Genomic DNA, 14,728 nt, shown 5'->3' with positions numbered 1-14,728 from the left:
ACTGCAAAAGCCAAAATAAGCTCAGCCTCTGACGTGACAGCAAATACACACGCTTAGATGTGCACCCCCCACCTACACACACGCAATGCCTTAGGGAATGATTATTCTGACATCCGAATCACAAACCAGCAGAGCGGCAAATTGCCACCAGCTCTCCGAATGGCTGCATTAACAGTGGTCTCATTCAGCATGTTCTGCTACATACCCTCAGTGAAAGGAACCACCACAATTAGCTTTATTTCTAGGCAGTCTGCATGGATACAACACGGAACACCATTTGCTATTGGCTGCCGTTTCAATGCAGTAGCCAATCAAACTGTTTCCAGCTGAGCTGTTCAGTTTACGCAATACGCATTGTAATGGGAGTGACAGTCTTAAAGCAAGTGCTGCTGGCTTTTTCAAAATCCTCTTTTTCAAGTTGCTGTTCAACACTCGTTGTTCTGAGAATAGTATTAGTCCTCTGGAAGGTATTATTGCGGTTTACTGCAGCATTCAATGTTTATTTTTTGGTTTATACAGATAGTAATGTAGTACATTAATGAATTGCAAAGCTGAATGTTCATTATGGATTTTATTTTTTTGGAGGCAAAACAATGAATATATGTACTTTTTTTACAGTATATGAGGATCAGTTTCTTTCTACAGTTTAATAATGTAAACAATCTCGGAAGAGAAATGTGTTCAGTTTAAAAGGAAGCCATCATTTGCTTTTTTAAAACTATTTACATGAATTAAAATATAATTTATGACATCAAATAATTCCACTATATAGATTTGATCTAGGAAACTAGATTTTAACAATTTAAAAATACTGAAATGCATTTGTCTCCACATTCTCAAGATGTATGAAAATCACACAATACCGAGAGAAAAAAAAAAGTTGAAAAGAAAACCAACATCATTTCAAGACATCCAAATCTGGACAAATATGCAACCTGGAGTGGCATATAAATAAAAAACCTCAAAATGAAACAAATGTGTAAAAATATAAAATCTTACTAACAGTATTTACCAAAACCTACGTTAAAAAAGAAAAATTATAGTGAATTTGATAGTCATTAGATGTAAAGTCCAAAAAATAAAATAAAAATCATTTAAACAATACAAAGAAAAAAATATGCCCTTTTGACTAAAACTTTGTTTCCACAAAAGACTAGGTCTTGAAGCAGCAAAACAATGTGACATGGATGTGCGTTTTATTTTCTGATGCTCTGTCATCGTAATTGCAAACTTTAAATCCCCATTCTTGATAAAAATTATCCAAGGTTTAACAAAGACAACATAAACGTTCCCCAAATATAATCTGCCGACTCGATTGGAAAATTCTCTCCAATCCTGCAAGAGCATGTACTTTGTGAACAACAAATTGCAGGGCCATAGATGTAGTGAATTAAAAGTGAAGTTTTGTATGAACAAAAAAAAAAATCTAAGTGGAAAAAATCAAATGTGCACACAAGCACGCACGCACACACACACGCACACAGGGCCAAGCCAAACGATCATGACATTCGTGAAATGGATTTGATGTGATACCGCACTTCTCCTGTATCCAAACATCAAATGTACTTTTTGGTCAACTTGTCTAGCGATTGCTAAAATGAGGGCTGGAAAAAAATGTATTGCATTGAAGAAGGTTCCCTTTGGAAGTTTTTTTTTTTTTTTTTTAAATCTTTTTTCTTTTATTTTTAATTTGGATCTGTACATTCTAGATTGACAGTGTTGAAATGTATTGAAGTGTTCTGAAACACTGAATAAAATGATCTATAACAAATTATATCATCTATATATTTATCTACACAAACACACAAATATATATATATATGTATATATAATTATATATATGTATATACTTTTTATAATATGGCTGTATTGAAAAAGTTTACTTACTTTAGTAAAGAAAACACATTGGATTGTAAAGGAGATCATATAGGACTGATAGCTTTGTTTTCCCCTAAGGTTTAAGGCTCTCCTTGTGAGATTGGGCTGTCTGTGTATTTTCCTTGAAAAAAGTCCTTAAACACCCACCTTCTTTGTGAACGAACTGAGCCGCCTACAACATACAGTACAAGATCCGATTTCCCCTATACCCCAAAAACAACCAATCTCGTCAATGAGAAAGGCTCTCCTAGCGATATTGCATCTCAATTGCATAAAAAAGAAAAACATGTTAAAGTAATTAACAAGAACCATTTCTAAAGGGACACTTTATACAACAGTGTTTGACTTATGAAGCCATTTCAATGAAAATTCCCTTCTGGATCTCCCTGTATTGCTTAATCATCAGGTTCACCAACAACCAATCAGAATCACCATTTAAAACCACACGTTTACCACATCGCTGTACAGCACATAACCATACATCTCATGTTTACACAAGACACAGTGCTATATACACATTATATACTTCTATTATATATATATATATATATATATATATATATATATATAATCATGTAAACCAGCACATCTCTCACTTAGTATACATACTAAGGACAAACACTCATTCAGTTTGTTTTCTCAAGATCTTATTGGGCGAAATGGTCTGTAATATTCAGAGGCCGCGTCCTAGTTACAAGCCCAGTACCGTATAAGGGAAAGCCGAAAGGCACGTCCTGATAGGGTACTTTAACACTGAATAAGGCGTTCTGTACTTAGTGTGCGCTCTAGTAAAAGTCGAAAGAGAATTCAGTCATGTAAACATTCAGGTCTGGGGGGTGGGGGTGTGTTTCGGGATAAAGGGGAGAGGCAGGGAGCAAAGAGCCGATGGACGGCCCTCCCTAAGCCGGCACGCGCGTACATGCGCACGCTCGCTCACAACTGCACTAGATCCACAGGCCGAGGGTTCGAGGAGACCCCCACAGAATAAAAGCAACGGGTCCCAGCATATAATAAGGGATAGAGACCCATCCCTAGACCCCATAAAAGACACGGACGACACGCAGTTATACACTGGTACACGTTTAGACACGTTCAAAAAATACACGCAGAGGACAAATAGAGAAGTAGCCACAAGGTAAGAGCTAGAAAAAACCCGCAGATCTTCCCGTCAGAAAGGAGAGAGTAAAAAAAGAGTGTTTGAGCTTAGAGAGAGAAAGAGTATGAGAGAGTGACATGTAAACAAAGCAGAGATACGACCGTAGTATCTCTAATGAGATTGAGCTCTGGAAAGATCTTCCTCCAAGTTTACCGCCACCCTTCTCTCAACCGAATGAGTCGACTGCCTGGATGCCGGTCAGGGCTATGCTACTGGCAGAGTCCAACCACTCAACTGTACTTTCAAATCAAGACCAATAGGATGGGCATTACAATCGCATTTGTGATGGGTACATTCCATTTCTCGGGAAAACCTTTCTGTCACCCTTTGGATTGGGCAAAAAAAAAAAAAAAGTTAAAGGTGAAGAGTAATTTCTGGGTCAAAAATTGAAAACCGGTTAACAATTGGTCAACCAAATATATAGCCCCACCCTCAAACTCACACCATTGGCTGTGTGAGGCTGCTCAAACAAACAGAGTAATATTTTGATACACTTAGCAGGATTTGTGATTACTTGAATGTCTTCATTGGATAGGAGAGAGTATTTTAATGTAAAAAAAAAAAAAAGAGCTTTAAGGTAGTACAGTCAGGCTTGGACTCCAGTAGCAAAAGCCCCTCCCACAGCAGAGGAGGGTAGAGGCCAGACCAAAGAAGCACTACCTCGTTTGAGTGCATAGATGAAATCAAGGAAGCACTAAAATTACAAAAAGACTACTTTTTTCTTGACTTTTTGATTTGTAAACTCTACCTTGTAGGATTTTTTTTGTTTGTCGTTTTTTCCACTTTTCATCATAACACACGCGCGCACACACACACAGAGTTGAACATCCACAAAGTTTTGCTAATACAAAGCAGTTATTGTTTATATATTTGTACGACAAAATGGTGAAAGCACCTTGCAGGTCTATGAAGAGAAGACAAAAGGGGTACGAAAGAAAAAAAAGAAAAAAAAAAAAAGACACGCACGTCACAACTACCAATGGAAAAGAGTGCGGTTTGCTACGAAGCCCGAGCCGCTCGCGACGTCATGAATGGCATCAAACACACGAGAGAAGCAGCACTTGTGTCCGGTGTCTCAGAGCCGTTTCTGTTCATTTGTAATCCTCCCGCCCCAATGTCCTCCGATTCCTCAGTTAGAAGTGACAAGGTCTATTTTTTTATTCCAATGTTCAAAATGTAAACATGAAGAAGTGCCTTGGATTGAGGTGCTGAGGCGAGTCTCGGACGAGGCGTGACGCTGGAGGCGTGGTTGAGCTGTGTCAGCGATGCAGGCTTCTCTGGGCCTCTTTCAGCAGAGCATCAAAGTCCAGTGCATCATACTTGCTCTTCACCGGACCTGGACCCGCCTCGTCTGAACAGAAAAACACTCGCAGTTAGTTTGTAACACTAAAGAAATCTGCCAACATTTAAAATTATATTTGGTTACAAATAAAAAAATATATATATATATAGTAAACTAATTCTACATATTATTATATTATATTTATTATATTAAGTAATAAAATACAACAAATTGTATATAATTGTGCAGACAGAATAGCATAATAATTTTAAAAAAGGAGAAAAAAATCTTCTCGTATTGTTTGGTTGGTGTTTGAAGTAGTTCACATTTTTTTGTGAAATTTATGTTTATTTTAGTTAGTGTTTTATGAGCTTTTAAGAACTTTTTTTATGTACCTTAATTTGATGTTTATTTAAATGTTAGTGTAGTGATTTTAGTAGTAATTTTAGTTTTTCCTCATAAAACAGTTTTGGATAATAACAACACTGCTTGGTAATAAAATTATTACACAATATTTCGCCCAGTGTCATATAATCTCATATATAGAGGACACTACGAGGACAACATTTTTGTAATCTTTACACCCCACCAAACTTATTGTGACTCAGCACATTAGATTGGATGAGTTAAACTTAAAATTGAACAAATCAAGCAAGCTGCTTTTTCATTATCATTGTCTGGAACTGATTTCACACATTGTTTAGTCCCTCGATTTGGTGATATAGCAAAGGCACTGCAGTGTACCGGCCTAACTCTAATTAAAACGGCACCCTGCCCTTTCAAGTGGGCCAACCAAGAATCCAAAAGTCTTTTTTTTTCCCCATTTAAATGCAAATGAAGTTGAATTAGGCCGTTTATTAGCTTAGAAATGAGAAGACACCTTCCTCTGACTCAAAACAGAGCACCGGACGTCTGATGTAAAGAGAACATCAAAGAGACAGAAAGCTGCCTGTCCTCTTACCCAGATCTATATAACGCTTCCTGCCAAACCGCCGGCTGCCGTTCCCTCCGCTCAGACCAAGCGAGTCCCACCTGTGCCGTGAGATCTGGCCGTTCTGAGTGGGCCTCAGTGTGATCACTCCACAACGCTCCCTACACAGGCACACAAACACAGAGAAACATCAGCACTCCTTTCTCCCACTCACTGCTGAGGGCATGATAAGGTCAGGCAACTAGACGGAAATGGAACCCACTCGGTTTTGATGACCACTTTACAGTCCTCTGGAAGGCCGAAGGCCTCGAAGCGCTTGCGCAGCATGGACTGAGTGACGCTGCTAGGGAGGTTGTGAATGTAGATCACTTGGCACTTGTTCTGGAAAGGCACAGCTTATTAGAACAAATACGCACCACAGCACTTAAAGGAAATGAACAAGATTTCAGATGGATGTATGTCTTAGATAATAAGGTTAGTGCTGCAAGTTGGCTTAAACTCAACCTACCACATCATTCTCTTGTCCACACTTTGTCTTGTTCCTTTTTTCAGTTGCTTCGTGGCATGTCTCTGAGCTCTCGTCGCTGAAAGAAGGACAACGGGGCTGAGTTATTCAAAATGGCAATAGAAATTAGCTAGCGTCTTGCTAATAGAAAGCTGCGCTAGGATTTATGCAGCGTTTCATTTAAAGTCTGATGTAGGATATTCCTCCCATATAGTAAAAGTCTGCGATTTTTGGCGGATTGATAACCATTTGTATAACCATAGTTTTATTACAAATATCACGGTTAAACTATGGTTAGTGTAGCAAAACCATGGTTAATTTGTGGTTACCATGGTGGAACTACAGTAACCATGGTTTGGTTTTATTTGTAGTGAAACCATTGTTAATTTTCATAAGGGATACCTGACTTCCAAACATAAAGGTGTTTTACTCCCTGACACTCAAATGATGACATATAAAGAAACAAAATGGAAATGCTAACATTAGCTTAGCAGTTGTTTGACTATTAACAAACAGTCCTAGCAAATGATAAATGATGTTCTGCAGCTTTTTTATATATATAAATGTATCACTGGCAAACATGTTTTCTTATATAATGCTGGTTCTGACAGGGATTCCATCGATATCGTTCCTCTGTGTTGTTACAGTTATAGCTGTGATGTGGATTTCCATATTCTCCCTATTAGAAATTAGAATAATTATTAAAACTTTATAGTTATTGTTATTGTCCTTCCTGTGAACGTGTCTTGAAACAAGTAACACTCTATATGCAAATACCTTATTAATAAATAAACAGTCATTATGTAAATGACTTGTTAATCAATAAATGCTTGTTAATAAAAGTTTATTAGACATCAGTTATCCAACTCTGTGCTAGCTACATGTATGATATGTCTTTTGTTTATTTTTAGATTAATCTTGCATCATTAAAGGAGTTCACTTCTAATGATTCCAAACGATGAATAAGGGTCTTATCAAGCGAAACGATCGCTCATTTAATAAATAATTAACAAAGTTTAAGTTTTATAAGCTCAAATGCTCACCTTGCTCTGTTCTGTAACGCATGTTCGTGACTCTCCTGTTTGAACTCGTTCATCAAAATGAACAAATCTTTTTCGAGTCAATTTGTTCGTTTCGATCGTTGAATGAACCAAACGACTCGGAAAAAGATTTGTTCATTTTGATGAACGAGTTCGAAAAGGAGAGTCACAAACGTGTCACAGAACAGAGCAAGGCAAGCATTTGAGCTTATAAAACAAACTTTGTTATTTTTTTTTTTTTTTAAATGAGTGATCATTTCACTTGATTCTTTGTCTGAAATTGTTTAAAGCCCTTTGAACAGTATGCAGTTTGCACTGAAACTGTCTTTTGGACCTTGAACCGTTTGGTTCCCACTGAAGTCCATTATATGGAGAAAAATGCTGGAATGTTTTCATCAAAAACCTTAATTTCTTTTCGACTGAAGAAAGAAAGACATGGACATCTTGGATGACATGGGGGTGAGTAAATTATCAGCAAAAGTTTTTTTTTTTTAAAGTGAACTACTCCTTTAAGACACTAACAATAGTCAGTTACAGGAATTATTAAAATATTACTAGATAACAGCTTAACTACATTTTACTGCAGCCTCTGCCATTTTGAGTGTTTCAAAGTCTTCAGAACTCTCAACTCGAAATCCCATCATTAATAAATCCAACATGGCATGAATGCACCTTCATCAAGGAATATTCTTTCCCTGAGTGCTGCTATGTTTGTGTGACACAAACATACAAATGCATTTGGACTTCAACTGGCGATATATTGCACTTTTCCAAGTCAGAAAGTTCAACAAAACACTGCAAGAGAAAAGCCACGGGAGTATTCAGTACCTGAAGGGGAGTTTGCAGCTGGGTGAGGGGGGCGAACAGGAAACAGGGGACTGGGCGTCCAGGTCTGGTGTGGTAGAACGGACAGGTGAGGGTTCACTGGTCTGCTCTGGACTGGGCGTGAACAACGCAGTGGTCGTTTCGTCCTCAGTCGTTGGCTGGTAGTCAGGGACGTTCGTTAGGGGCCTTTCCTCCTGTCCCTCAATCTCCCAGTTCTTCACATCCATATCGTCTTTCTCCCCGACTTCCACATGGCACTGAGAGCCGAGTGCGGCAGCCATTCTCTTGTGACTCTCTCCCAGGCCCAATAGGCAGTAATCGTGGTCCCCGTACCCACGTTGCATCCCACCTTTAGAGTCTGTGTCGCCCGTTCGGCCCATCCTGCGCAGCTGGGCGTACAGTTCTGTCTGCTCTGGGAGCTTGCGTATGTGCGCTCGCGCCAGGCACGAGCTCTTGGTGGTGAGCTCAGCTTTTCCGTCTGGTTTGAAGAGCTCATCCTCCACTGGTTTATGAGGGGGTGTGGTGGGGGGAGTCAGGCCTGGAAAACACACGCTCATTAATCACTACGACACGCACATGAGCGCCACAACCAAATGCTCTAGAATATCACCAAACATCCTATTATTAGTCACAGTGCACAGCAGGCATTCAATGAACATAATTAATGAAGAGTCATACACAATATTACGCATATATAATATATAACAATGACAAATTAACTTGATTCAGTTATTGTTTTTAGTGGTATCTCAAGCAATTATCACCATTGCTATTGCTTATACACACCTCAAAAACTAAGTTCAGCAATGTAATGTAATGTAGTTCAGCAAAAGATTGGAGTCAGTATTTTTTTTTAAAGAAATTAAAATTTTTATTCGGCAAAGACACTTTGAAATGACCTAATATTACAGTAAATACATTTTTAATGTTACAAGAGATTTCTTTTTTTTTTTTTAAATACCGCATCACGGTTTCCACAAAAATATTAAGCAGCACAACTGGTTTCAACATCGATAGCAGCAAATCAGCATACAAGGCCCTGTTTACACGAGAACGCTCGCGGGTGAAAACGTAAAAATATTTTATCGGATGTGCCTTTCGTTTACACGGCGACGGCGTTTTTGGGGCTTAAAAATGCAAAAAAGTGAAACTACATTGAATACATTGAATACTACATTGAATTTCACACACTTTTGCGTCATCATATGCACGCGGATTTTCCACCCAAAACGCTCGTCTAAACGCAGAATAAAAAGTGATAACACAACGCCACTTTTGCGTTTTCTCTTCTGAATCGTTTCCGTGTAAACATGATTTCTAAAGGATCATGTGACACTGAAGACTAGAGTAATGATGATGCTGAAAATTCAGCTTTGCCATCACAGGAATAAATTACATTTTAAAATATATTCAAATAGAAAACAGTTCTTTTAAATTGTAATAATATTTCACGGTGTCACTGTATTTTTGGTCAAATAAATGCAGCCTTGGTAAGCAATGCTCCAAAACATTTAAAAAAAATCCTACTGACCCCAAAGTTTTGAAAGGTAGCGTAAATATAGAGAATACTCATTATTTGCTATGTAGATATAGGTAAAGGTACAGACTTGAACATTTGATTTGACAGGGTTCAGTAATAGCTCTAAGCCCTTTACTATTCAGTTAGTAGCCTAAATCTACAAACGTCATTACCTACTTTCTAAATCCTGTGCAAATACTGGCAAGCTACTAGCATGCGTGAGAACATATGAGGTGAATCAAGTGCTAATTGCTCACACAATGCCAAAAAAATGGCACACTTGTAAAAATACCACTGACTAAGTGCGTAATATTACCTGCTGTGCCACACAATTCCACACAGAGAGTCTGCTCAAATGGTTTGTTGGGATACTGCGTGTCTCTGATCAGGAAAATATGGAGAAAAAAAAAATGGAATCTATTAGACTTACATGGACAAGAAAAAGGATAGAGTCTCGACAACACAATGCATCACATTTACTGCTTTAGAGTTTTCTATTTGTAGCGGGGTTTGATTGATCTGGGTTGTTTCACGTCTGAGCTATGTATATACATATAACAACAAATGACTGTAATTGGTAGAAGAACCTCAGAGCTATTTATATAAAAGTTTTACTGTGAGTGTTTTGTTACGTAAAAACAGCGACTCTATAAGCCTCCTCTAGGCAATTTTAAAGGTGGACGGAGTCCAAAGCTGGTCTTAAACTTCAGGCCTGGAGGTGTTCCAGGACTCTAGAATAGATTAGATATGAATGGAACACATACCCATTGGATTTGGATGCCAGCGGCAGACAGAGGCAGGACCGTTTCTCTACAATCAGAACAACAGACAGTGTCATTGTTAGAGATCAGCACACACAGTAGAGTACCTGAACTGGCTCTCTGAAGATTAAAAATGTGCTTAATGGTGCATTATAGGTTCTTCAGATAATCGTTTGGTTTCTGGGTCCTTTAAAGCACCAGTAAATAGATGGGTTTCTAAAAAAAACTACAGATCAAAAACATTTTAAATGGATAAAGGAAAAACCATACCATATTTTTCTTTTCAAACGTTTGAAACGTATCAAGGTTTTTGGGGTGTTCTATTGACCTAACTAACCTATTTATTATGTATTATTATTTATTTATTATATAGTATATATATACATGTGTGTGTGTTTAATTTTTAATATTATTTAAAATTATCTTATTATTTTTCTTGCATGTGACAACAACATATATAAATTCCTGCACGCTACACCACACTGTGACAGTGGACAAAAGTAATATTTTTGTATTTATGTATATTTGATTATTTTATTTTCTCAGCCATTTCTTTTTCAATTTCATTCTCAAGACAGATAAATTTAATTTTTTTTTCTTTTTTTTTTTTTTAAATTTTAAAGGGATACTCCACTTTTTTTTTTTTTTGAAATAGGCTCATTATACAACTCCCCCAGAGTTAAACAGTTGAGTTTTACCGTTTTCGAATCCATTCAGACGATTTTCGGATATTTAGAGGAATATCAGTAAACAGACAGTTTCTGGTCTCATTGACTTCCATACTAGGAAAAAAATATACAATGGAAGTCAATGAGACCAGAAACTGTCTGTTTACTGATATTCTTCTAAATATCAAAAAATCGGCTGAATGCATTCGTAAACGGTAAAACCCGACCGTTTAACTCTGGGGGAGTTGTAAAATGAGCCTATTTCCCAAAAAAAGTGGAGTATCACTTTAATTCAGCAACAAAATACATGTTCATAATGAATAATTATTTTTTTAAGTTAATTAACAGATTCAGAGACAAGTCTTTCCATGTGAAGCTACAGTTTAAGGAGTGAACGTACAGCATTTTTCAAATGTATGTATTAATGTGACTCATGTCTTACCGTCCCTGCTGGATGGGTAATGATCTTCAGAAGCCTTGTGGGAGTTGGACTTCTGGCTGCTATCAGAAGGAGGCTCAGTGGGAGGATGTTTGACCACGTTCTCCTCTTCCCTGGATTGCCCGGCAATAGGCTCCAACCGCCCACAGTTCTCACGGACTTTCTTGGCGAATCGGCTGGGGAAGGAGGCTAGCCGGCGAGAACGCCTGACTGAAAAGGAGCCTTCCTCTGGCTCAGGGCTTTTGGGGCGCTTTGTGGCCTTATGCAAGCTCTCACAGTCTGAGTCTTTAGCTTCAGCTTTGGGCTGACGCGCGGGGGAGGAAGAAACGTCAGCGCCGGGCCGAGTCGCCGCCCCTCTGCAGTGGATATAAGGGGGGCTGTGCATTCTGTAAGGCTTGCTTACGTCAAAGGAGCTGACTGCCTCTAGCATCTCCTTGAGCAGGGAGTGGGCTTTGGTTTCCCTGCGGCGAGTGAAGGGCACCCTCGGCCTGGTCCCACTGCTGGTCTGGGGAGCCGGTCTCTGAGAGCTTTGAGGAAGGCCACGTGGGACCTGCAAACTCTCAGGCTTGGTCTTTCGTGCCAAAGCCTCACGCTCTTTGCGATCCCAGCTGGCCTGTTTGCGTATCGGCAGGCAGTACGTGTGCATGTATTTGATGAGCTCCACTACTGAGTGCAGTTCTTTCTCTGAGGAGAACTGGGGCTTCTCTGGCTCAATGCACACCATGCTCTCACTCTCGCTGCTGGATGACTCCTCCTCTTCCTCCTCCTCCGAGTCACTGTCCTCTTCGTCCTCCTCTTCCTCTTCCTCTGTGTCCTCGGCCTCCTGTGCGGTGGTAAGGTGGCGGTGGAGCTCAGTGCAAAGACGACCGGTGGGCCTCACTGGTCGTGGCTTACGCTCCTGTGTGCTTGATTTGCCCTTCTGTGGAGGGAGGAGACGACACTGATGTTAAAAACAATAGAAATATTATAAAGCAAAGAGCCTGTTTACATTATACAACCCCAAATCAGAAAAAGACATTGTGTAAAATGCATGTTCTTTAACCTTTTATTAGCAGATAAAAGTACAAAGAAATGTTTTCCAATGTTTTCACAGACCACCTTTATTGCATTTTGTAAATATGAACAAATTTGGATTTTGATGGCTGCAACACACCCCAAAAAGTTGGGACAGAGACCAAATAAAAGTGAAAAGATTATCCAAATTAAATTATGCAACTATTTTGAAACAGTCCACAATGAGCAGGTGAATTGGTAATAGTTGAGGGTGTCATGTTTGGGTGTAAAAATGCTTCTCAATCTTTTTAAGCAAAGATGGGTCATGGCTCATCACTTTGTGCCAAATATCTTAATTAAAATCAATTTTAAAAAAATCACATTTCTCAACACAAGATTGTAAAGCATTTAATCAAAATTAAAATTCATATTTACAAAATTATGTTGGTCAGTGAAAACATTGGAAAACTTTTCTTTGTACTTTTGTCAGTTAAAAAAAGGTTAAAAAGAATGAACAAATAACAGATTCTTGATTGTATTGCATTTTACAAAATGTCCCAACTTTTTCTGATTTGGGGTTGTAATTGTCGACTTTACACTATTTTATTATGCTTGAGAGTTTCTGTTTCAGTGCATTATGCAGATTGCTGGATTACAACTTAAGCAGCAAATCATCATATTAGAATGATTTCTGAAGGATCATGTGACACTGAAGACTGGAGTTATGATGCTGAAAATTCACCTTTGCCATCACAGGTATAGACTACATTTTAAACTACACTCACCTAAAAGGATTATTAGAAAAACCTGTCCACTTTCTCATTAATGCAATTATCTAATCAACCAATCACATGGCAGTTGCTTCAATGCCTTTAAGGGTGTGGTCCTGGTCAAGACAATATCCTGAACTCTAAACTGAATGTCAGAATGGGAAAGAAAGGTGATTTAAGCAAATTTGATGGCAGCATGGTTGTTGGTGCCAGACAGGCTGGTCTGAGTTCACAATCTGATCAGTTACTGGGATTTTCACGCACAACCATTTCTAGGGTTTACAAAGAATGGTGTGAAAAGGGATAAACATCCAGTATGCGGCAGTCCTGTGGGCAAAAATGCCTTGTTGATGCTTGAGGTCAGAGGAGAATGGGCCGACTGATTCAAGCCGATAGAAGAGCAACTTTGACTGAAATAACCACTCGTTACAACCGAGGTATGCATTTGTGAAGCCACAACATGCACAACCTTGAGGCGGATGGGCTACAACAGCAGAAGACCCCACCGGGTACCACTCATCTCCACTACAAATGGGAAAAAAAGGCTACAATTTGGAAGAGCTCGCCAAAATTGGACAGTTGAAGACTGAAAAAATGTTGCCTGGTCTGATGAGTCTCGATTTCTGTAGATACATTCAGATGGTAGAGTCAGAATTTGGCGTAAACAGAATGAGAACATGATCCATCATGCCTTGTTACCACTGTGCAGGCTGCTGGTGATGGTGTCATGGTGTGGGGGATGTTTTCTTGGCACACTTTAGACCCCTTAGTGCCAATTAGGCATCGTTTAAATGCCACAGCCTACCTGAGCATTGTTTCTGACCATGTCCATCCCTTTATGGCCACCATGTACCCATCCTCTGATGGCTACTTCCAGCAGGATAATACACCATGTCACAAAGCTCGAATCATTTCAAATTGGTTTCTTGAACATTACAATGAGTTCACGGTATTAAAATGGCCCCCACAGTCACCAGATCTCAACCCAATAGAGCATCTTTGGGATGTGCTGGAATGGGAGCTTCGTGCCCTGGATGTGCATCCCACACACATTGTCCTAATATTTTACAATACTACTGTTTTACTGTATTTTTATATCAAATACATGCCCAAAATGACCAACTAACATTTCACTAATCATATCATCAGCACATGGAAAAGTGTGAACAAGTAGGTGAAATCACTCTATCATTCTGATTCTGGCCTCCAAACAAATGTGTGCAATCATCATCGCATTGCATCAAAATGGCCTCACATACAAGGAAATTGCTACAAAGAATATTGCACCTGAAACAACCATTTACCAGATCATCAAGAATTTCAAGAAGAAAGGCTCAACTGCAGTGAAGAAGGCTTCAAGACATTCCAGTGTGTCCAGCAAGCGCCAAGACTATCTAAGAGTCGGCTATGAAATCGTGTCACCACTAGTGGAGATCTTGCTCAATATTGGCAGAAGGGTGTGAGCGCATCTACACACACAGCGAGCAGAAAACTTTTGGACTATGGCCTAGTGTACAGTAGGGCAGCAAAGAAGCCATATCTTTCCCAAAAAAAACAAAAAAACATCAAGGACAGCAGATGACTGTTGCAAAGTTATTTTCGGATGAAGCCCTCTTCCGACTGATTGGGACATCTAGAAAATCAATTGTCTGGAGAAGAAAAGGTGAACACTACCATTAGTCCTGTCGTGCCAACAGTGAAGCATCCTGAGACCATCCATTTGCTTTTCATCCAAGGTAGTTTCATCTCAATTCTGCCCAAAAACACTGCCGTGAATAAAGAATGGTATCAAAACTTCCTATACTTCTCCCACCAACCTAGGAGCAATTTGGTGAGGATCCATGCATTTTCCAGCATGATGGATCACCATGTCAATAGGCAATGAAGTGACACTTCAGATTATTAGTTTTTTTTAGGAGATTATTACACTGAAATTTTGGATCTGTGCCCAGACAACTCAC

At 39.1% G+C, this 14,728-nt stretch overlaps 1 protein-coding gene across 2 annotated transcripts in view; it reads right to left on the bottom strand.

Moving 5' to 3' along the window:
• Positions 1–552: 552 nt before the first annotated feature.
• The window catches only part of ppargc1b (peroxisome proliferator-activated receptor gamma, coactivator 1 beta), a 54,032-nt gene continuing 39,856 nt past the window's right edge, over positions 553–14,728 (bottom strand). For both annotated transcript variants that reach the window (XM_039648648.2, XM_039648647.2), the window contains 8 exons: positions 11,008–11,923; positions 9,901–9,946; positions 9,453–9,517; positions 7,621–8,155; positions 5,756–5,831; positions 5,510–5,628; positions 5,278–5,408; positions 553–4,385 (listed from right to left, as the gene is read on the bottom strand). In XM_039648648.2, coding sequence (XP_039504582.2) covers positions 4,294–4,385; positions 5,278–5,408; positions 5,510–5,628; positions 5,756–5,831; positions 7,621–8,155; positions 9,453–9,517; positions 9,901–9,946; positions 11,008–11,923 — 1,980 coding nt within the window. In that variant the 3' untranslated portion in view covers positions 553–4,293. The remainder of the gene's footprint in view (positions 4,386–5,277; positions 5,409–5,509; positions 5,629–5,755; positions 5,832–7,620; positions 8,156–9,452; positions 9,518–9,900; positions 9,947–11,007; positions 11,924–14,728) is intronic.

This window comes from Pimephales promelas, chromosome 9, assembly GCF_988280905.1.
Source record: "Pimephales promelas chromosome 9, fPimPro1.hap1.1, whole genome shotgun sequence".
NCBI lineage: Eukaryota > Metazoa > Chordata > Actinopteri > Cypriniformes > Leuciscidae > Pimephales > Pimephales promelas.
This window is presented reverse-complemented; position numbering and strand designations above follow the sequence as displayed.